The sequence below is a fragment of the Citrus clementina genome, unplaced genomic scaffold (assembly GCF_000493195.1).
Source record: "Citrus clementina cultivar Clemenules unplaced genomic scaffold, Citrus_clementina_v1.0 scaffold_4, whole genome shotgun sequence".
NCBI classification, from domain to species: domain Eukaryota; kingdom Viridiplantae; phylum Streptophyta; class Magnoliopsida; order Sapindales; family Rutaceae; genus Citrus; species Citrus x clementina.
In genome coordinates this window covers 7,664,339-7,688,124 of record NW_006262274.1, presented here as the reverse complement: position 1 = coordinate 7,688,124, position 23,786 = coordinate 7,664,339, and the positions used below count along the sequence as shown (strand labels likewise).

The following is a 23,786-nucleotide window of genomic DNA, read 5'->3' as shown; positions in this document are numbered from 1 at the left end:
CGCGGGTTTGACTTAATTTTTAAAAATATTATATTACTAAAATAGAAGTGAAACGATGTCGTCTCAGTTGTATGTTTCGCAAGTTTGAGGATAACAGACGTAAATAACAAAAAACAATTAATAAAACGTTGCGTTTTGTTAAGGGGGGAAACATTTTTGTGAGAAAAGAGGGAAATTTTTTTCTAAGTGTTCAGAAAATTTGCAAGCGTTATTGTGGAATCTCAAAATCGATTAGCACACTTGGAGCAAACCCTCAAAAGCCAGCCATAGCAAACTAACGACACCCAAACACCCATAGTTTCAAAATCATTCTGGTTGTTTCACTAAATCATCTCTCTTTGCTGGGACGAAGTCAGTGCTAATCGAAACCCAAATTGGAATGAGAACAACATCCAGGGTACTTTTATTGACTGAAAGAAACCCAATTGCTTACCGTGAAAGAAGACCCAAATCGTTGTTGCCGAAGTTGAAACCCTAGGCTTGACGGTGAATTGAAGCTTCACGCCCACTGGTGAGTCATTGCTGCATTTGCATGTATTTAATTTTGACTATTTATTGAACTTTTATGTAAAGTAGTAAATAATTTGTAAAAAATTGAAATGTATTTGCATGTATTGCATATATTGCATATATTTCGGTAATCAATTTACTAAATAATTTCCCAGGAAGATATAATGTTGTTAATTTTGAGTTCTGTTTTGAGTTGTAATCGTGCATTGCATAATGCTGTTAATTTTTTTTTATTCTAGGTAATTCTGAATTATATTCATGTGTTTGTGTGTGAATTTTTTTTCTAGCTATTTCTGATATTGAAGCTTCGTTAAGTTAAATGAGTGTTTGTGTATGAAGATGGTGATATTGGCCTGAAATGTCTATAACAAAGCCTGAGGAGGGACTTTTAGTAACTGATTCTGTTATGTAAAATTGAGGGATTCTCACATCTCATTGTCATCTACCTATGCATGTGGTGTTGTAGCTATTTTGCATCTGGTGGTATTATTGTTACTGTTGTTGTCTTGAGTCGTAACATTTGCGTGTCAAATATAAATAGTTGTGATTGCTGCATAAACGTGACAGTTCGATGTTCTTGATTTGTTGAAGGCATTGTATTAAGGTACTTGAAGCTTTTCTTTGTGTTTGCTTTCATTTTTGTTCTACTGATGTATATTATTTGAAGTTGTAGTTTATTATTTCTTCTTAGGCTTACTCATATGATTAATGTAATTTATTGGTAACTTTTTAGCCCTCTTGAATCCAAGTTTTGGAATTTTATCAACTGATCATTCAAAATATATTTCAGTAATCAATATTGTTGCTGGATTTGTACCTGGAATTGGATATAACAGCAGATTGTTTGTGTTTAATTTGGTAAGTTCCATTTCTTATCCTCTATTATTTGACGTAGATTGAAGTTGTTATACACTTGCTTAAAATTTACATATCTTTAAATTTATAATTATGATACTATGTAATGTGTTGTTGTGGGGTCTGTCTTATTTATTATATTTATAGTATAGTAGGAGAGTGAACTTTTGAAAAGTATGAAATTCAGTTTATCAGCTTTCTTGTTTGCTATATTTGTAATTTTAAAATTTGTTTAGTTCACATGGTGTTATAACATTAGACAAATATTCTAAGTATGTACATTCTTTCTTTGTTTTATGTATATGTCAGGAACATTAATTATTAAGCCCGAAATGGATAAATCTTGGATTCAATGTAATCGACTGTCGACAGAATATGAAGAGGGTGTCCAGAAATTTATAAATTTTGCTATAAAAAATGCTGCAGGGAGTAGCGTCATTAGGTGTCCATGCGTTGATTGTGGGAATTTATCATTTGAAACACCTACAACTGTAAAAGATCATTTATATATGCATGGTTTTGATGTGAAATACGACAATTGGTTTTGGCACGGGGAAGAGATTCGTAAGAGTTCTTCTCCTCAAAGAGAAAACCATTTTCAGCAACAAAATATAGAGTTTGACAATGGTAATGAGTTAGAAATGGTTAATGATGCTTATAAGGGTTGTTGTGGGGACCCTAAGGCATTCAAAGAGTTGCTAGAACAGGCTGAGAAACCCTTGTACCTAGGATGCACAAAATTTACTAAGTTATCCTTTTTAGTGAAATTGTTCAATGTGAAGGGTAGATTTGGGTGGTCTGACAGTGGCGTTTCTGCATTGTTGAGTGTTTTAGCAGATGCTTTCCCTAAAAATAATGAAATTCCAACCTCTATGTATGAGGCCAAAAAGACAATGTCAGCTTTGGGCTTAGAATATGTTAAAATTCATGCTTGCCCAAACGATTGCATACTCTACAGAAAAGAGTATGAAGGTCTTTTGGAATGTCCTACTTGTGGGTTATGTAGATGGAAGAAAAAGGATGGTACTGTAGACCAATATAGGAAAGGGGTTCCTGCAAAAACTTTATGGTATTTTCCTCCTATACCTAGGTTTAAGCGCGTGTTTCAGTCATCCGAAACTGCTAGGGACTTGACTTGGCATGCAAATGAGAGGATGGTTGATGGTAAACTCCGACATCCGGCTGACTCACCATCTTGGAAGTTAGTAGATGAGAAATGGCCAATCTTTGCATCCGATCCTAGAAACCTTCGCCTAGCTCTATCAGCTGATGGAATCAATCCACATAGCTCTCTTAGTAGTACATATAGCTGCTGGCCAATAATTCTTATTACTTATAATCTTCCACCATGGTTGTGCATGAAACGAAAATTCATGATGTTGTCCCTCTTGATTTATGGTCCTCAACAACCGGGTTTAGATATTGATGTGTATTTGCAACCTCTTATTGAGGATTTGCAAACTTTATGGGATGTTGGGGTGGAGGCATATGATGCCTACAAAAATGAGTACTTTAATTTGCGGGCTGTATTACTATGGACAATAAATGACTTCCCGGCATACGGAAATTTAGCAGGATGTACTGTTAAAGGATATTATGCCTGCCCATATTGTGGTGTAGAAACACCAAAATGTAGACTTAAACACAGTGGAAAAAATGTATACATTGGGCATCGGCTTTGGCTTCCTCATGGTCATAAATTTCGGTTCCAAGCAAAAGCCTTTGACAATAGTGTGTGTGATGAAACCCCTCCAAAATTGTTAAACGGGGAGGAAATTTTCCAGTTGGTCGACTCTATTGATAATAGATGGGGGAAAAGCAACATAAAAAGCGTAAAAGTGCGAACAATAATGATCTCGCGTGGTGGAAGAAGAAATCTATATTTTATAATTTAGAGTATTGGAAGCACTTGCTTGTGCGGCATCAATTAGATGTTATGCACATTGAAAAGAATGTGTGTGAGAACATCTACGGTACACTGCTACATATTCCTGGAAAGTCCAAAGATGGACTGAAGTCGAGGATGGATCTCTTGGAAATGAAAATTAGGCCCACCTTAGCACCACAAGTTAAAGGAAACAACAATCGTACATGGCTTCCTCCTGCTTGCCACACCTTAACTAAGGAGGAAAAAGCAAGATTCTGTGCAGCTTTGAAAAGTATCAAGGTTCCTACTGGATACTCTTCAAATATTAGGAATCTTGTTTCAAAAAAGGACTTTAAACTCCAGGGTCTTAAGTCTCATGACTGTCATGTTCTTATGCAACAACTTTTGTCAATTGCCGTAAGGTGTGTGCTGCCCAAACATGTCAAAGAAGCTATCATTAGGTTTTGTTTCTTCTTTAATTCGTTGTGTGGGACTGTGATTGACGTGACAATGCTAGATGAATTGGAGAAAAACATCGTAGAGACTTTGTGCTTGCTTGAAAAATGTTTTCCCCCTTCTTTTTTTGACATAATGGTTCATCTTACTATTCACTTAGTGAGTGAAGTTAGACAATGTGGTCCCGTATATTTTCGGTGGATGTATCCTTTTGAGCGATACATGAAAACTCTAAAAGGCTATGTTCGAAACCGTAACTGTCCTGAGGGTTGCATAGCGGAGAGTTATATTGCCGAGGAAGCATTAGAATTTTGTGCAGAATACTTGGAAAACATGCCCACAATTGGGGTTCCACCTGGACATGTGCAGAATTTAGAAATTGACAAGCCCATGAGTGGTGGACAAATGGTGGAAGTTGATCGAACTTCATTAGATCAAGCACACTTGTATGTTTTGCATAACATTGAGGAAGTTCAGCCTTATATAACGTGATGTTATCTAACTTGTGTTATTTTAGCTTTATATTTGTCAGGTTTTGGTAGTTTAGGAACCTGAAAATTTTGTCCTTTTAACTGATTTTTAGAGAGCATGAGGATTGGTTACAACTTTGCCATCCACGAAAAAATGAGAAGTGGTTGCAAGATGAACACAACCGAACATTTGCAGATTAGCTAACAGATAAGGTTTTGATAACATTAGTTTAATTAATTCCTTTTTTCCTTTCTGTTTCGGTTTGTGCTTGTTTAACATTATATTCCTATTGATTAATAATAGGTAAATATGTTGATAGAGAACAGTGACGTTGTTACTCAAACAATCCGTTGGTTATCCCAAGGGCCTCGTCCTTATGTTTTCCAACATCCTGGATATGACATAAATGGTTTTCACTTTGTTACAAGAGATCGAGACTTAAATAGAGTTACTCAAAATAGTGGAGTGTCATTGGTTGCACAAACAATTTCAGTCGCAAGTTCAAAAGATAAAAATCCTGTCACTTCTAACATCACATACTATGGAGTGATTAGAGAGATTTGGGATCTAGATTATGTTATCTTTAGAATTCCAATAATGAAGTGTGACTGGGTACATACCAGAGGTGGTGTTATGAAGGATAGACTCGGATTTACTTTGGTAGACTTGCAACGAATGGGTCATAAATATGATCCATTTATTTTAGTTTCTCAAGCCAACCAAGTTTTTTATGTACCTGATCAGTTTGATAAGAAGTGGTCAGTTGTATGCCAAATGCCTAGAAGAGGTAAACCCACACAAAGAAGCGAAGATGCAGTGGAATACCCTTCGTTGACTACTGAATTTCCAAGTGCTGATAACATAAACTCTATTGACGATGATTCTGAAATGTACGCACGAGACAACAAAGAGGGAATTTGGATTGGACCTTGAATATCGTTTCTGTGTTTGTTTGCATGAGCTGTTTGTTGAGTCCTTCTCAAAATGATATATGTTAAGGTTAATACAAGAAGTATTTATGGTATCTATTATTATTTTATTTTATATTTTTTGGCAGTTTTTATATGGTAGTGTATTCTCATCATTTGATTTTGTTCTGCAGTTGTGATATTCATCATGGATAAGGGAAAAAATGTCCCTGAGAGTTCTTCACCTGAGCAATCTGATGCCCATTTCGATGAGTTTTTAGATGAACAAAATGATGGATTTGTTGGTGAGGAATCAGAGTACCATGAGGCACTTATCCGTGAAGGATATGATCCTGAAACGCCCCTGGCCGATCATGTCCCTGATCTTGATGAGTTTGGAGATGGGAACGAGGATGAACCTGAGAGCAGCAGTAAGCGAAGCAGAGGTGGCACTGTTGGGTCAGAACAAAATAAAAAGAGGAAAAGAAGTGGAAGGTTTGTGGTTAAATACAACAGCCTTGGTGTTCCAGTTGGTGAAGAAGCCATTGAGCTGGCTACGTATATTGGTGTTTTGGCTCGTACATCAATTCCAATCCTCTACAACGATTGGCGTAGAGTTCCAGATGATACGAAGGAGCGTCTATGGGAGTCTGTTAAGGTATAAAATAATTTCCTTTAGACGATTACTCTAGTTTTATTGTGGCTGGAAAAATCTCACATTTTCATAATGAAACTTGAAGGTGTACTTCGTGGTTCATCCTCGAAGTAGGAAGCAAGTACTACAAGCCATCGGAGCTGCATTTCGGAACTTTAAGTACACTCTAATGAGGAACTATGTTTTACCATTTGTTAATGACCGTAAAAGGCTTTTCAAGCCACCAGCACGGTACAGCACGATTGCTAAGGAAAGTTGGATTAAGTTTGTAAAGGAAAGACTATCTGAAAAATTTCAAGTGAGTGTCTAATTCAAGTGTTAATAATATATCAATGCTTATGACATTTTTCCTTATGGGTTTATCCATTGTTTGTTTGGTTGTTTTAAGCAGAAAGTTAGTGGTGTGAATAAACTTAGGCGGGCACAAAACAAGTTTAATCATCGCCTAAGTAGAAAAGGTTACGTTGGGTTAATGCAGGAAGTGGTATGTACTGTGAGTTAGTTGCTAACATTTTACTGTTGTTTGGTTAATGCAAATAATGATTGTTACTAACATTTTAACTTTTTATTAACTTTTTTACAGTGCTCAGAAACAGGCCTTACTGAAGAAGAAGTGGACAGGAGTGTTCTTTGGAAGAGAGCTCGGCAAATGAAAAACGGAGGATACCACCCCGATGTTGAACCAGTTATTAAAAAAATCGTAAGAAAGTTTTTGCTTACTACTGTAATTCTATTTGTGATTACTTATACTTTGATAACATTGGCTTACTTAATTCATTTGTGTGGTAGGATAAATTGGAGATGGAAGCTAAGAAAGGAAAGATGCGGTCATCCGGAAAAAATGATATTCTCGCACAATCTTTAGGAAAAGCTCCAAAATGTGGTCATATGCAAGGAGTGGGCAAGTTTGTGACCCCGTCTCTGTATTTTCAAACTTACCAGAGGCCTGCTGATAGAGACAGGCAAAGAGAGAACCGTCTATGGAGGGAATCAATTAATCGGCAGTTGGAAGAAATGAGAAATGAACTAAGAAAAACACCTCGTCATTCAGATATAGCAAGTTCCAGCTACCCTCGCGTGCCTGGTGAAAACAATAATGTTGTTGGAGATGATGGCATAGAGTCTGTTCAAGCTGAAGCAGTTGCTGAAACAACAAAGGTCAGTTTGTTTACTATTTTTCTTATTATTTCTAGATTTAGTCTTTTGCTGGATAAGAGTTGTTGTAGTTACTGTTCTTACATGTTATTTGTGGATTTAGTTTGCTGTATGTTTACTATTTATACATATGTTCTTTCTGGGGTGTCATTTGATACTGTTAACTACTTTGTAAGAGAAATTTAGAGTATTTAGAAACTATTTATGCCAATCATACTGAACAATTATGTTTGTAACAGCCTGATCATTTGAAAAAAAAGAAGCAAGGGACACCTAAGAAAGAGACAGACATAGCAAACAAAAACAAGAATACACCTGCCAAAAAATTCTCTGTCATTGCAAGAAAGAGTCCAAGATTGAACCCAACTGAAATCCCAGTGGAGATGCCTGATGATTTGTTACAGGGAAAAAAAATAGCAATCCTAAACATCAAGGCACAAAAAAACATTTGAACTTTGAATCAGCAGAACAGCATAATGATATAATAGAGATAGGACATACAGATGCTGTAAAACAGACCAAGGACGAGGGCAAAAAAGTTACAGTGAAGCCTTTGCCAACAAGGAGGAACACAAGGCATGCAGGAGGAGTACAACGAAACAAGATTCCGTTGCTGCAGTTGTTTGGCACAATGTGTGAAGCTAAGATGTCAGACCAAGAATGGATTCCATAACTACTGGATGATGGTGTTTTCCATTTGGAAGGGATTAGAGCTCATATTGGAAGGCGTGACTGTAGTGCAGTTCTGTCAATGGATGCTATAGGAGTAAACGTAATCGAAGTCTATATTGCGTAAGTGATTCATAATCATTCTAGTTTTATGTGTACTTTATATGGGAGTCCCAATTAATGGACTTTAACATTGTTTGTCTATTGTTTATCAGGATGTTGTATGCTTCCATTCTCCCTGGGAAAAGAGGAGTGAAACCATTTGGATTCATTCGTCCAGGTCTGGTTTCACTAGGCGAAGAACGTAATCCTACTGCATCATTTGACCTTAGGGCACGTGGAGTTTATGATCGATTGAAAAAAGCAAAGAAGGGACAATTCATCTTTATGCTAGAGATGGCAGAAAAACCCGCCCGGACCGGATCCGGCCCGGACCCGGCGTATGCGGTCCGGGTTTTACCCAGACCGGATGCATGGAAAAAGCGGATCCGGGCATTGATTTTCAATGCCCGGCTACTTCCGGGCACGGGTCCGGTCACAGCATTAAGAACCCGGAACCCGGACCCGTGCCCGGTTTTTTATTAAGTAAAAAAAAGAGAGGAAAATATAAAAGCAAAAATACATTTTGCTTTGCCCAATTGCTCCCAAACCGAACCCTAAATCGCAAATGCAACACACACTGAAATCTCGCAAACGCAACACCTCTTTTCGTCTCTCCACCAGCAGCCACCACCCACCGGCACCGATGCAGTGTTGACCGCCCCTCTCCCTCCACGAACCTCTTACCTTCCTCGGTCAACTCTTTTCATTTATTGCAAAGCAACGTTGCAGTTTTGAAGCATGGCTGCATTTTTATTTCCAGACTTCCAGTGCAGAACTACAACAGTGTTGTTGCATCCATTATGTTTAGTGTGCAGAACTACAGCAGTGTTGTTGCAGAGATGCAAAGAATATTGTATCATAATTTTTTTTTTGAAAAAAAAACTTAAATTGGTTTTGTTTTGACTATTTATTCTTCGGTTTAAGTTAAATATAATTTTATTAGAATTTTGCATTTTTCGCGTCGGCTTCTTGTAAATTGTCGCTTTGTTGGTTATAATTTTATATCAATTTTAAGGTAACCTTTTGAATTCTGAAGTGGTGGGGGTTAAAAGTTGAATTTGGGTTTTATTCATTCTTTTGCAGTTTAAAAGAAAAAAAAAATTAAGTCCACATCAGGCCTCTCTTGATCTACGTTGTTCACTAGATTTGTGGATGTTGCATCTTCTAATCATTGCATAAATGGAAATTAAATCTTTCTCGCAGTTCTTTTTAATCAACGAGTTCTTGTAATTGAAAACAATGGTTGAGAACTGGGCAATTAACAAGCAGCTTTGGAAATGCGGGTAGAGAAAACCCGGAAAAAACCCGTGCCCGGATAGTGCCGGGCATATGCCCGGCCCGCATAGAAAAAATCCGGGCACGGTCCGGATCCGGGTAGCTATGTGTGACATGCGGGTCGGTCCCGGGCAGCCCCAAACCCGGACCCGACCCGCACTTTTGCCATCTCTACTTTATGCCTTATAATCCCTAGTATGCTCCTTTAATACTTTTCAACTCATATTAATTTCTTTTCTTGCCTTAATTTACTGAAATTGCTACCTTACTGTTCTTTCTTTTATTATAGTTATCATTGGGTGCTGGTCGTCTTTGATGTGTTGAAAAAAGAAGTTTATTATCTCGATTCTTATGGGGGAGATCCTGATGATGATTTAAAAGAGCTCATTAAAGTGTATGTTCAATTTTTTTTATTACCATTGTCAATATAAAATTACTTTTACATAATTTACAGATACTTTGTTACAATTTTTTTTTTGTATACAGCTCTATGACAATGTTTATAGCACAAGAGGGTAAGGAGAAATGGAATTATAATAAGATGGTCAGATCCGTAAAGGTTTGAACTATTACCTTAACTATAATTATATATTACCATGCTTAATTGTTATTAAAATGAACTGTACAATTGCTGATTGTGAACAGGTCCCACAGCAACCAGCAAGTTCAGTCGTGTGTGGATTTTACGTCATGAGATTCATGAAAGACTTAATTAATGACTTCTCTTTACTAATGAACAATGCGAGTTCCTTGATCATAATTTGCTTCATAAAAAAGAACATGTCCCGTTTCAAAGTTTCACTAAATATTTATTTTTCATAAATAGTTCAACGGAAAGACAACATATTCTGATGCTGAATTAGACGAAGTCCGTATTGAGTGGGCAAACCATTTTTCTGGAGTACTTGCTGTTATGTGAGGTAACCCTTACTTATTATGTTGTTATTGTGAGTTCATTGATGAAATATATTTTACTTGGGCAGTTATCTAGCTTATTATACTTCTATGTTGGATTATGATGAAGATGGTGGGTACTGCTGGAGTTCGCTAGTTTTTTTCTTTGTTTGGAAAATAGCTCCTGGATATTGATGCAATTTTACACATTTCGGTTGTTCTTAGGTTGGATTTTCACGTTTGGGAACTGCTGGCCTTGTCTGATCAGTATTTTTGGCTCCTCTTATGTTGCTGGAAGTGTTGCTGGAAATGTTGCTGGAAATGAACTATGTTGTTGCCTTTGTTCATGTTGGTAGAAATGACTCTGTTGTTTGGCTTCCTTATGCTACTGGAATTGAACTGATCATTGTTAATTTGTGTTGTACATGCTGCTGGAATTTAGTTCTTAGGTTGTTACAATACTCTTCTTCTATTTATGTTGGATTTGTCACTCTCAAATTTGATTAAATTATGTTTGCTCACAATTATGAAATCTTAGTCAATGTTATCCATTTCATTTTCTTTGTCAGTTAATTTTTAATTGCAATATTAATTTTAATAATCTAATTAATTAGCTAATTTATGAAATATTAATTTCTACTAAATCAATTGCAGGATTGTTATTAAAATGATAATAATTTCATGGTGCAAAAAAAATACCCCTTTTTTATTAATTATAATTTCAATTTTTGATTTAATTGAAAAAATTCATTTAATTATAATTTGCATTTCGCGCCAAATTTGATTTTCCTGCCAAAAATTCAAAATATGGCGCACAAATTTAAAAAAAAAGGGGCCAAATTCAAATTTATTATATTCCTCTCTAAATAAAGTTATGACAGTTATGTGACTAAAAATATTTATCACAGATTATGACTGGTATTATTCTGTCATCAATTCTTGACGGTGGCTACAATGACGGTATGAACAACCGTCATCCACCCCCTACTATGACAGATTTTGCCTGTCATGGTAGGCACTTTTTCTTGTAGTGTTATTTTTGGGTAATACTTAATATCTTATACTACTAATAATGCTATTAATTATTTCTAATATTTTCCACGTTGTCTCATGTTTCTGCAATTGGTGTTCAAATAGATCTACACCACACAAATGCAAGCCAATAAGGTTATATCTCCATGATTGAATCCATCTAGAGAAGACCTTGACTCACACTATTTGAAAACGCGTATTGGAAATTAACACTGGGAGGTTGCAAAACAATTAATTCTTATATAAACGCTTTGCTGAGAATCAAATACCCCAATCAACCGAAAACCATTGTAAACATGGCATCAGCATCCTCTGTTTCTAGATTGGTGGTCATTATAATTTTAATTAATGTTGGTGCCATGAGTGATACGACAATAGTTGTAATAGCATCAGCTGCTGCTGGATTATTGTCGTCACCCATACTGTTAGAAAGGGAAGCTTTACTTTTTACAGGCTGGTGGTACAACAATTGGGCGACGTCTGGCAACTACACGTCCAATCATTGTAAGTGGACTGGCGTCAGTTGCAATTCAGCGGGAAGCGTAATCGGGGTCAGCTTACTCTGGTATGAAAATGATAACATCAGGGGAGAGCTCGGTCGTTTCAAATTCTTTTGCTTTCCGAACCTCAGAAGTTTCAAAATTCATTCAAATTATTCTATCTCTGGAAGCATTCCATCCGAAATTACTGCCCTTTCAATGCTCCAAACTCTTGAACTGCCCTCCAACGGCCTTACGGGTAAGCTACGAAACTTCAACATATATATCTATGTATGTATAAAATCGGGCTGGTGCTTAAAGCAGGCATCTGTTTTTACAACACTGAAGAAGTTGTTAGGAAATTGGTGGGTGGAGCAGACACGCAGCTAAAGTAAAATTGGAAGAAAATAAAGAACAAGCACAAAAGAGGACACCAAAAAAATTACGTGGTTCGGCTTTTAGCCTACGTCCACGGGCGAAAACAGAACGAAATATTTTACTAGTGAAAAGGAGTTACAAGTATTTATAGGCAAAACTTTGCCTCAAATGTCAAACAAGTGGCCATAAACTTCAAGCCATACATCTTAAAAATTTCAAACTTTGAATTTTTCTTTTCTTTTACCAAACATTACGGCATCTATAATTTCAAAGCCAAGTGCCAACCATTCTTGTTTATTCAAAGCTTCTAGATGCAGCCAATTTTGACGTTCTCCCACTTGGAGATTAAATTGAAAAACAATCAATCTCCACACCATCCTTTCTGCTTCGCCATTGTCATGTTGCCTATGTTTCTGCTAGGCCACAAGAGGATCTACTCCAGATAAACTTGTCAGTATTTATTGGCTCAGTCAAAACATCTGCTAGGTTCTCCTTGGTATGGAATCAATCTCCACACTTCCGTTTTCCATTACTTCTCGAACGAAGTGATACTGAACCCCTATGTGCTTCATCCTGGAATGAAAGGCTGGATTCTTTGCAATGTGCAAGGCACTCTGACTGTCACAATACACAGAAATTTTCTCTTGTTTGTGCCCGAGCTCCTCCAATAACCTTTGTATCCAAATAGCTTCCTTGCAAGCTTGTGTAGCTGCCATGTATTCTGCTTCTGTTGTAGATAAAGCCACAACGGTCTGCAGTTTCGAAACTCAGCTTACAGCTGCTCTCGCAAGTGTAAACACATAACCAGTAGTGGATTTCCTTTTATCAAGGTCTCCTGCAAAATCTGAATCCACATAGCCCCTGACAGTCAATTCTGATCCTCCATAACATAATGCAACATCTGAGGTTCCTCTGATGTATCTTAAAATCCTCTGCACAGCTATCCAATGCTCTCCACTAGGATTCGCCATGTATCGACTGACTGCTCCCACTGCTTGTGCAATGTCCGGTCTAGTACATATCATAACGAACATCAAACTTCCCACTGCTGATGCATACGGTACTCGAGATATCTCCTTCCTCTCTGCTTCATTGCTAAGATACATACTTGAGGATAATTTGAAATTAACAGGAAGTGGGTAGAAATTGACTTACAATCTTGCATGTTGAAGCGCCGCAAGATTTTCTTCAAATAATTCTTCTACAAAAGCCAAATCTTCTTGTTATTTCTGTCTCGGTGAATTTGCATCCCTAGAATCTTGTTTGCTGGTCCCAAGTCCTTCATTTCAAACTCCCTAGCCAACTGTGCCTTCAATTCTTGGACTCGATCTTTGTTGGGACCTGCTACCAACATGTCATCCACATACAACAGCAAAATGATGAAATCATTATCTTCAAACCTCTTGTAATATGCACAATGGTCTGAACTGAGTCTGTTGTATCCAAGACTCATAATGAAGGAATCAAATCTCTTATACCAATACCTCGGCGCCTGTTTGAAACCATATAGAGATTTGTTCAACCTGCAAACCAAGTTTTCTTTTCCTATTTCTGCAAAACCTTTTGGTTGGAGCATATATATTTCTTCTTCAAGTTCTCCATGAAGAAATGCAGTTTTCACATCTAACTGCTCTAGATGTAGGTCAAATGTGGCACACATCCCCAAGACTACTCTGACTGTTGTGAGTCGAACCACCGGAGAAAATATCTCGTTGAAGTCAATACCTTCTTTCTGAGCATATTCTTTCACTACCAATCTTGCACGATACCATTCCACTTGGTCATTGCCATCACACTTGATCTTGTAAACCCATTTGTTTCCAATGGCTTTTCTTGCGTATGGTAGTGGTACAAGTTCCCATGTCTTGTTCTTGTGTAGAGTTTCAATTTCTTCTTGCATTGCTGTCATCTACAAGGCAACATCTGAGCTTTCTAAAGCTTCATGGAAAGTTGATGGCTCTCCATCCTCTGTTAGAAGACAGTATGCAACATTGATCTCTGTGACATACTCCGAGTGCCACACCGGTGGTCGTTTCTCACGAGTTGACCGATGAACTTCTGGAGCCTCGGACTCGACTAGTTCTTATTTTTCGTGCTCTGGTGCTGCTTCAGAAGAATCTGAATCTTCTGGATTATTTTCCACATATACCGATATAGTCTCTGACTTTTCTTTTACACTACTATCATCCTCATCTCTCCTTTGCAGTTGATTTTCTATAAAGATAACATCTCTGCTGATGACAATCTTGTGGGCAGTGGGGTCCCACAGACTATGCCCCTTTACTCCATCAGTATATCCCAAGAAGATACATATTCTAGATTTTGGATCTAACTTTGTTCTTTCTTGGGCATTGTACATCACATACACAAGACATCCAAATGCATGTAGGTAGGAATAATCAGCTGGCTTTCCAGTCCACATCTACATTGCTGTCTTCAGCCCAATAGTTGTAGATGGCGATCGATTTACTATATAACATGCAGTTTTGGCTGCTTCCGCCTAGAATGAATTGGGTAGACCAGCAGTCCTCAACATAACTCTTATCCTTTCTGTAAGAGTTCTATTCATCCGCTCTGCCACTCCGTTTTATTGAGGAGTGTATGCCACCGTGAACTGCCTCTGAATATCTTTTTGCTTACAGAAAGCAAGAAACTCACCGTCTGTATACTCTCCACCATTATCTGTCCTCAAACACTTGATCTTTTTACCAGATTCAAGTTCCACCCGCGCTTTGTATTCTTTAAACACTAGAAATACATATGACTTTTTCTTAATTGGATACACCCAACATCTTCTGGAATAATCATCAATGAAAGTCACCATGTACTTTGCACCTCCCATGGATATATCCGGTGATTCCCAAACATCAGAATGAATAAAGTCTAGAATGCATTTACTTTTAGCAATAGATCTACTGAATTTTAATCTATGCTACTTACTTATAACACAATGCTCGCAAAATGGTAAACTTACCGATTTGAGCCCTGGAAGCAATTTTCGCTCAGAGAGAATCTTCAAACCTTGTTCTGACATGTGACCAAGTTTGAGATGCCACATCATCGTTGACTCTTCTCCATTTGATGCGACACACGCATCAGCCTCCTGTAGTGTTTCTCCTTTAAGCATGAATAGATTAGCACCGATCTTTTCTGCCTTCATCAATACAAGCGCGCCTTTAACGATTTTCATAATTTCATTCTCCACATGAGTTTTGTACCAATGACTATCCATTTGTCCCAAAGACAATAGATTTTTCTTCAGGCCGTTGACATGTTGTACCTCTCCAATTGTGCGAATTGTACCATCAAATATTTTTATTTTGATAGTACCAATACCGGCGATTTCCAAGGCATGATCATTACCCATATATACAGATCCTCCTGAGATAGGTACATATGTGTGGAACCATTCTCTCCGCGAGGTCATGTGCCGGGTAGCTCCTGAGTCTATAAGCCAGACATCAGATAGTCGTTTTCTGCCTTCTGAAACAGTTATTGCTTCGTTGTAGAGAATTTTACCATCATCTGAGGTACTTGCTACACACCCCTGAGCATTTGATGACTCAGGTTCTTTACCTTCTCTTCTCTTCTGGTTACTCCAACACTCCTTTTTGGCGTGCCATTTCTTGCCACAGTTGTAGCATTTAATATTCTTCTTACTTCTGAATTTTGATCTACCATGACTTTGACTCCCACTGGGGCCACGTTCTGTTGATCTCCCTCTCGTCACCGATAGCGCCTCCGCTTGCTGCAAACTTACTTGTCTGTTTTCTTTATTTTTCTGCCTGCTCTCCTCATTTAATACAGAGGCTGTAACATCGTCGAAAACTAGACTGTCCACTAGATTGTTGTTTATTAGGTTGATGATGAGTTGATCATACGAATTTGGTAGACTTTGAAGTAGAAGCTCTGCACGTTCATTTTCCTCTATATTATGACCCAACGTTGTGAGTTGTGAAAATAGAGTTTTCAAGGTATTGATGTGGTCGGTCGCCATTGTAGATTCTGCCATTCGAAGAGTATAAAGTTTCCTTTTCAAGAAGATTTTGTTGTGTAGTGATTTGGCCTCGTACAATTTTGTAAGAGTATCCCATATTTCCTTCGCTGTATTTTTCTCTGCCACGCTGGATAATACTCCATCTGCAAGTGCCAAGTGTAGATCAGAAATGGTGTTACCATCTATCTCGCTCCACTTGTCATCAGTTATCTCCATGGGCCTTTCTCCAATTGCTGCCAAGCAATTATTTTTCCTCAATATAGTTTTCATCTTCATTTTCCACAACGAAAAATTATTTCCATTAAACTTCTCAATTTCATACTTTGCTGCCATTTTATTGATAAATACCGCACACAAGCTAGTGTACCACCTTGAATAGTTGTGATTATGTGTGAGAATGCATACCAGGAAAGTTCCCAGGAAAGACTGGAGGGGTCACAATGGTCCCACTTAAAACCCAGACTCCTTAAGCTCTTATCGCCTTTGTGACAGAACTTTCCTAGACATGTACAAAACCACACAGTTGTTTTACTCACACCACTATTCCTTGCTTTGCACCGCAAAATTCTTGGATCGCTCCCACCATCTATTGTGAATAGTACCGTATACGTGAACAGTATCGTATAAGTGAATAGTACCCCTTACGTGAACAGTACCCAACTCTAAAAATACAACCAATAGCTCTGATACCACTGTTAGGAAATTAGTGGGTGGAGCAGACACGCAGCTAAAGTAAAATTGGAAGAAAATAAAGAAAAAGCACAAAAGAGGACACCAAAAAAATTACGTGGTTCGACTTTTAGCCTACATCCAAGGGTGAAAATAGAAGGAAATATTTTACTAGTAAAAAGGAGTTACAAGTATTGTAGTATTTTAGCTCACTTCCCAAGACCCCAATACACCCAAACTCTCAGAACACTAATAACAACAGCTTATAATTTCAAGCTCTCTAAACTCTCTCTCAAAATGCTAAATTGCTCTCTCTTAATGGAATGAATTTGCTCATTCTCTTCGTTTCTATTTATAGAAAAAGCTTTGGCACTATTCATCAATTATATATTATTATTTTCTTCTTTTTCTTCTTTCTCTTGTCAAAGCCGTGTGCTTCTTTTTCTTTCAAACTTGTTGCAAAATTCTTCTTCTTCTTTGAACAAAATTATTGCTGACCATCTAGATGGCTGCTTTATACCATCTAGATGGCCACTTTATTTGACATTTTGGTATCAAAGCACTTCCTGTTAATTTCAAATTATCCTCAAGTATGTGTCCTAGCAACGAAGCGGAGAGGAATGAGATGTCTCGAGTACCGTATGCATCAGCAGTGGGAAGTTTAATGTTCGCTATGATATGTACAAGATCGGACATTGCACAAGCAGTGGGAGCAGTTAGTCGATACATGGCGAATCCTGGTGGAGAGCATTGGATAACTGTGAAGAGGATTCTAAGATACATCAGAGGAACCTCAGATGTTGCATTATGTTATAGAGGATCAGAGTTTACTGTCAGGGGCTATGTGGATTCAGATTTTGCAGGAGACCTTGATAAAAGGAAATCCACTACTGGTTATGTGTTTACACTTGCGAGAGCAGCTGTAAGCTGGGTTTCTAAACTGCAGACCGTTGTGGCTTTATCTACAACAGAAGCAAAATACATGGTAGCTACACAAGCTTGCAATGAAGCTATTTGGATACAAAGATTATTGGAGGAGCTCGGGCACAAACAACAGAAAATTCCTGTGTTTTGTGACAGTCAGAGTGCCTTGCACATTGCAAGGAATCCAGCCTTTCATTCCAGGACAAAGCACATAGGAGTTCAGTATCACTTCGTTCGAGAAGTAGTGGAAGATGGAAGTGTGGATTTACAGAAAATCCATACGACGGAGAACCTAGCAGATGTTTTGACCAAGCCGATAAATACTGATAAGTTTTTCTGGAGTAGATCCTCTTGTGGCCTAGCAGAAACGTAGGCAACATGATTATGGCGAAACAGAAAGGATGGTGTGGAGATTGATTGTTTTTCAATTTAATCTCCAAGTGGGAGAATGTCAAAATTGGCTGCATCTAGAAGCTTTGAATAAACAAGAATGGTTGGCACTTGGCTTTGAAATTCTAGATGCCGTAATGTTTGGTAAAAGAAAAGAAAAATTCAAAGCTAAAAATTCAAAGTTTGAAATTTTTAAGATGTATGGCTTGAAGTTTATGGCCACTTGTTTGACATTTGAGGCAAAGTTTTGCCTATAAATACAAGCTCTCAATTTAGAGCTTGTACCAATTCCATCGAGAGAGAAATATTGCTTTCTTTTAGTGTTGAGAGTATTAAGAGTTTAATAAACTCTTGAGTATCTAGTGAGTGAGAGATTGGATGTATTGGGGTTTTGGGTAGTGAGTTAAAATATTACATTACTTGTAATCCTTATTTCACTAGTGAAATATTTTCCTTTTGTTTTCGCCCGTGGACGTAGGCTAAAAGCCGAACCACGTAATTTCTGGTACCCTCTATTGTGCTTGTTCTTTATTTTCTTACAATTTCAACTTAGCTGCGGTCCTGCTTCACCCACTAATTTCCTAACAGAAGTGTGAGTCGTCCGCACTTGAGCTTGACTTTCCCTCTATGTAATATTTTTTTTAATGAAGATAGTGAATATTGATCTCGTTTTTCATAAATCACATGCACAATAGGAATTATCCTTTTAGAGATGGGGAGATTGAGGAATCTTGTCCACCTGGATCTATCTGATAATTACCTCTGGGGATATATCCCTCCAACTCTTGGTCGTCTAAGCAAATTGGAAAATTTGCACTTGTCTTCTAACTCCCTTGTTGGTAATATCCCCTCCACTCTAGGTCATCTAACCCAGCTAACTACTTTGGCTATTGCCTCAAACCATATTAATGTTTCCATCCCATTAGAAATCGGGAATTTGAACTTTCTTCAAGTTCTTGACTTGTCTGGAAATGAAATTAGAGGTTCAATTCCTTCAACATTTGGCCATTTAAAGAGGTTGAAAAGCTTAGACTTGTCCCAAAACAAACTTGTTGGTCCAATCCCTTCATCTCTGGGTCATTTGACTCAGCTAACCACTTTGAATATGCGCTCAAACCTAATCAATGGTTCCATCCCATTAGAAATCGGGAATTTGAACTTTCTTCAAGTTCTTGACCTATGCTTCAACAAACTTTAAGGTCCAATTCCTTCGACCATAGCTAGTTTAGTAAACTTGACGTCTCTGTCCCTGCATTACAACAATCTAACTGGACCTATTCCTTCAACACTTGGTCATTTAAACAGGATAAGAATTTTAGACTTGTCCGAAAACAAACTTGTTGGTCCAATCCCTTCGTCTGTGGGTCATTTGACTCAGCTAAATACTTTGAATATGTACTCAAACCAAATCAATGGTTCCATCCCATTAGAAATTGGGAACTTGAAACGTGTTGAAGCTGTCAAACTGTACGACAACAAACTTGATGGTCCAATTCCTCCAGAACTCATGAATTGCTCAAAGCTGATGGAATTAGAATTGGGAAACAACTTGTTAAGGGGAAGCATCCCGTCAGAGATCGGAAAACTTCAAGAACTATATTATCTTGATCTGAGCCATAACTTCATTAATGGTAAAATACTTTCTGAGCTTGGAGCAATTCCAAGCATAGATACCGTGGACCTTTCCATGAATAACCTTTCCGGTAGTATCCCTAAATCAGTCAGAAAAGTGCCACACTTAGATGTGTTAGGCAACAATTTGGAGGGAGAAATCCCAAGTACTTCGGCAAATGGGCCACCACCACATCACAAAAAGATTGCCACTCGCTTGGTTCCAATTATTCTTGCCATGGTCGCATTACTTGCCTTGATATTTGGAATCTTGATTATCCGTGCACGAAGGGATAAGAAAGTTGAACCAGCTGAGACAGGAGAAATTACCAAGTGCGCTGATGAGTTTGCAATTTGGAATTACGATGGTAGAATTACATTTCAAGACATAATTGAAGCTACTGAGGATTTCCATATCAAATACTGCATTGGAACCGGGGGCTATGGCAGCGTTTACCGAGCACGACTGCCCAGTGGAAAAGTAGTTGCTTTGAAGAAGCTTCACTGTTCAGAAACTGAGGAGTTAACTTCCCTCGAGAGTTTTCGGAATAAGGCTCGTCTACTGTCCCAAATACGACATCGAAATATCGTAAAGCTTTACGGGTTTTGTTTGCACAGGAAATGCATGTTCTTAATCTATGAGTACATGGAAATGGGAAGCTTGTTCTGTGTTCTGCGCACAGATGAGGAAGCTGTGGGGTTGGATTGGGCTAAAAGGGTGAACGTTGTGAAGGGCATGTGTCATGCTTTGTCATACTTGCATCATACTGCACACCACCAATTGTTCACCGCGACATATCAAGCAACAACGTTCTACTCAACTCAGAATTAGAAGCATTTGTTGCTGACTTTGGCGGTGCTAGATTGTTAAATTTTGACTCATCCAATCGAACTCTATTGGCTGGCACTTATGGATATATTGCTCCAGGTAATCTTTTAGCTATTCTTCTTCTGCTTCTTTAATTATTCTTTTAATTAATTTTTATATACACTCTGTTAAGTAATTTTTAAGCAGTTTTATTTAATTAGCTACTTAGGTTCAAATTTTTGAATAGGTAAAGAGCTGGAAAAGTGAATTTAAACTTTGCCTACCAGTTTCACTTTTTTTTTTTAATTTTAAAAAAAATACACTTTAAATATCAGTTAAAAACATATGGTTCTCTGTCATACCTTGCTGCAGATGCTCGAAGATATAAACAAATTGCTCTTGTTATTATTTAGGAAACATCACTAATAAAGGCTTCTGTTTTCATACAGAACTTGCCTACACCATGGTTGTGACGGAGAAATCTGATGTTTATAGCTTTGGAGTGGTGGCACTAGAAGTACTAATGGGAAAGCATCCAGAAGAGATCCTCTCATCGTCCTCTTGGTCATTGGATAAAAATATTAAGCTAATTGATTTGCTGGACCCCCGCCTCTCACCTCCGGTGGATCAAAAGATTAGGCAGGATGTCATTCTTGTTTCAACAGTAGCATTTTCATGCTTGCGTTCTCAACCAAAGTCTCGACCTACAATGCAACTCGTGTCCAACGAATTTATCGCTCGCAATAAGGCACTGATGCAGAAACCTTTTCATGAAATTTCAATTTTGGAGCTTAGAAACCAAGAAATGTATTTGGTTGATTAATGTGATATCTAATTATGGATGCGTATATTTAACTGTTCATGCATGTGATGGGATTGCTTCTAATCATAATGGATTTTTCCAATAAAGGTGACTGTTAATTGGTTCTGAAATTATTAGGTACTTGCAATGTATTATTAATTCTATTTTCACGTTCACTTCCTATATATGTTGAATTGCAATTAAACAAATGTGCAAACTACGACATTAATCTCTCTGGTTAAGCTAGTACTTTCGCAGTTCACTCTGATAAAATAAGTTTTGTCTAATTGTCTCCCTCTGAATGAGCTGAATTAAATAAGGAATTTACGGTTGTATCTGTACGAGTTAAAAGGGTAAATTGTTATTTTAATTATTAGTTTATTTTACAAATTATATACATAAACTTTATTCAGAACGAGGTTCTTAATGTCGCGTTATTTAATATATATTAGTTTTTTCACTCCTTTGTAAATATTCACACAAACATATACAAAAAAATTTTAATTTAGCCGATCCGATCAAACATCCTGGACCCACGGCTGATGTTAGGAAGCTTCTGCATAAGTTGTGGTTAGTGATATCCCACCAACTACCTGCCAGCACAAGATAAACTAACGTCAGGTCATGATCAAGAAAAATTTGCATTGGGCCGAAGAGTCCAATGTCATAATCATGCATATATGAAGCACTTTCAAATGGTTGATCTAACAGTGTCTGGTTTTCATTTTTTGAGCTTTTTACCAACGACTGGAGAGTAGAGAACAACACATGATCCCCATTACAGTATTGTTGCTTGAATTTACAGGCTTCATCATTCAGTACCTTCAAATCTATATATGACGAGATGGAAGAATGAACTTAAATTTATTATTGTAATTTCTGAGTTTTAAAATGATAAAGTAACACGCTGCTGGTTCATTGAAATTTAAGACATTCAAAATGGAGCGCAAGAGAAAAATAAAAGTTAAGAGCTTTACCTTCAGCATAATAAGGAGTCTGCTGCATCAGGCTCACTTTATCTGCCTCTATAGACCACCACCTCTTCATCTTCAGCCTTCTCAATGACACTCTCTGCGGTTTCTTCATTTCATTCTTGGGCCACCGCATCTTCATCTTCAACATTCTCAGTAGGCTCTGATGGTGTCACAATTGTAGTGGGGGTAGTGAGGGGGACAGCCTCATTATTTTTCCTGGATCCATTAGACCGAGCCATGTGTTTCTTCCCCCTTTTATGACCCTCCATCACAACAGCGGAGTGAGTACCAACCTGAAAAACTTCACACCAGAATTCGAAGTTCTCTCTAAGGGGAAGTTTTCTCCTCATCGTCCCTCCAGTTGGTATTCCATTTGTTGTCTTCTGAGTGATTGTATTCAACGCCTTCTTCTTTGGCAGCTCCTCATTTTTGTTCTCTGAATCTTCTTCGCCCCCCACATTCTGGTCAAAACCCACAACAGTTTTAATAGCTTTAACTGATTCTGTTTAGGCTTTGATTTCTTGGCTGGAGCTATCTCTACTTTCGGTAAGCTTAATTGTCTTTCCAGATTCTTTTGATGTTGTTTGAAAGAAAACAGAGATGTGCTGTTTGGTTGAATAGAAAATCACAGAGAAAATTCTCAATACTGGTATTGGATAAGATTCGATTCATAAGAACTTTTACAAATCAGTACAAGTATTTATATTATTCCTTACACGTGAGAATTGCTTAGTAACTCACTAACTAACTAACTAACTTTTATGAGCTGGATCGCTAACACTTGACTAATCACGCTGAGCTGTTATTCTTCACTAACAACCTTCTGCTGACGTGGCTTCACCAAGCTGCTTGAATAATGAGCAGCCTTGACATTGTTGAAGATGAGGTAGTGCACATCTTCTGAGCTCCAATTAGCTCCGTTTAAGATGCTCATCTTGACCACAGTCCACTTTCTGGTCTAAATCAACGACATTTTTATTAGGTTTAACTGATTCCTCTTCTAGAGTAGCCTTAATTTCCTGGCCAGCACTATCTCTGCTCAGTAGAGTTTTTTGAAGTGGAGTTACTGCACATCTTCTCATCTCCAAGTAGTCCTTCTTCCTGGCCTTGTGCTTCTTGCCGTGAAGATGCTCATCTAGATCTCTCTTGCTAGTAGTACTGACCTGACAGAGGGCACAACTCCAATCCATGGGGTTTCTTTGAACTCGTCAACATGAGCTCTCCAGAACCTGCTGGTAGTGTGGAAGCTTCCTGTTTTGATCCACAAAGATTGGGATATGGTTTAACCTGCTGGGCTTGACAACCCTCCTCTTTCTGGTCTAAACCAACAACAGTTCTATTAGCTTTAACTGATTCCTATGTTGCTTTATTCTTCATTTCTTGGCCAGCACTGTGATACGACACTCTTTAAGCGAGTGCAGGCTCCAATCTGTGGGGAAAAGAATTTGCAGAAAGAGAAAAGGGACAGGGGAATTGCAGAGAAGAGAAAGAAGACGAAGCTGAAAAAAGACAAAATGATATATTCTTTTTTGATATCCCTCATGGGTCCCTTTGACAGTACAATATATTCTCTCTCCCAAAAACAGCCATGCACCCTTAACTAACTAAAATAGAATAAAATTGATAACAACAAAATAATAATTGAAAACAAAACAATATTCGTTATTATAATCTCTCAAGCATTCTCGAACATTCCTCAAATGACAAAGTCTTTGAGCCATCCTGGTTTCTTTCTCGCGCGAGCTGAACCTGTCTTGAGCTGCTCTCTAGCTTGTGTCTCATTCACGGGTTGGACTTCTTCCATTTCTGCAGGCTGGGTCTCTTCCCTTGCTGTCTCATTGTGCTCGATCTGATTCACAACAATTGGCCAGGTTGTATCATTCCCCATTCCTTGAAAGCTTACCT

At 37.9% G+C, this 23,786-nt stretch overlaps 1 protein-coding gene and 1 pseudogene across 1 annotated transcript; both read left to right on the top strand.

The window, feature by feature from the left end:
* Positions 1-1,697: 1,697 nt before the first annotated feature.
* Positions 1,698-3,260, top strand: LOC112099029. Its single transcript, XM_024186128.1, has one exon. The coding sequence runs from the start codon at positions 1,698-1,700 to the stop codon at positions 3,258-3,260; it is 1,563 nt and encodes a 520-aa protein (XP_024041896.1).
* A 15,126-nt stretch (positions 3,261-18,386) lies between these two features.
* On the top strand, positions 18,387-20,928 carry LOC112099028 (annotated as a pseudogene).
* The last annotated feature ends 2,858 nt before the right edge of the window (positions 20,929-23,786 follow it).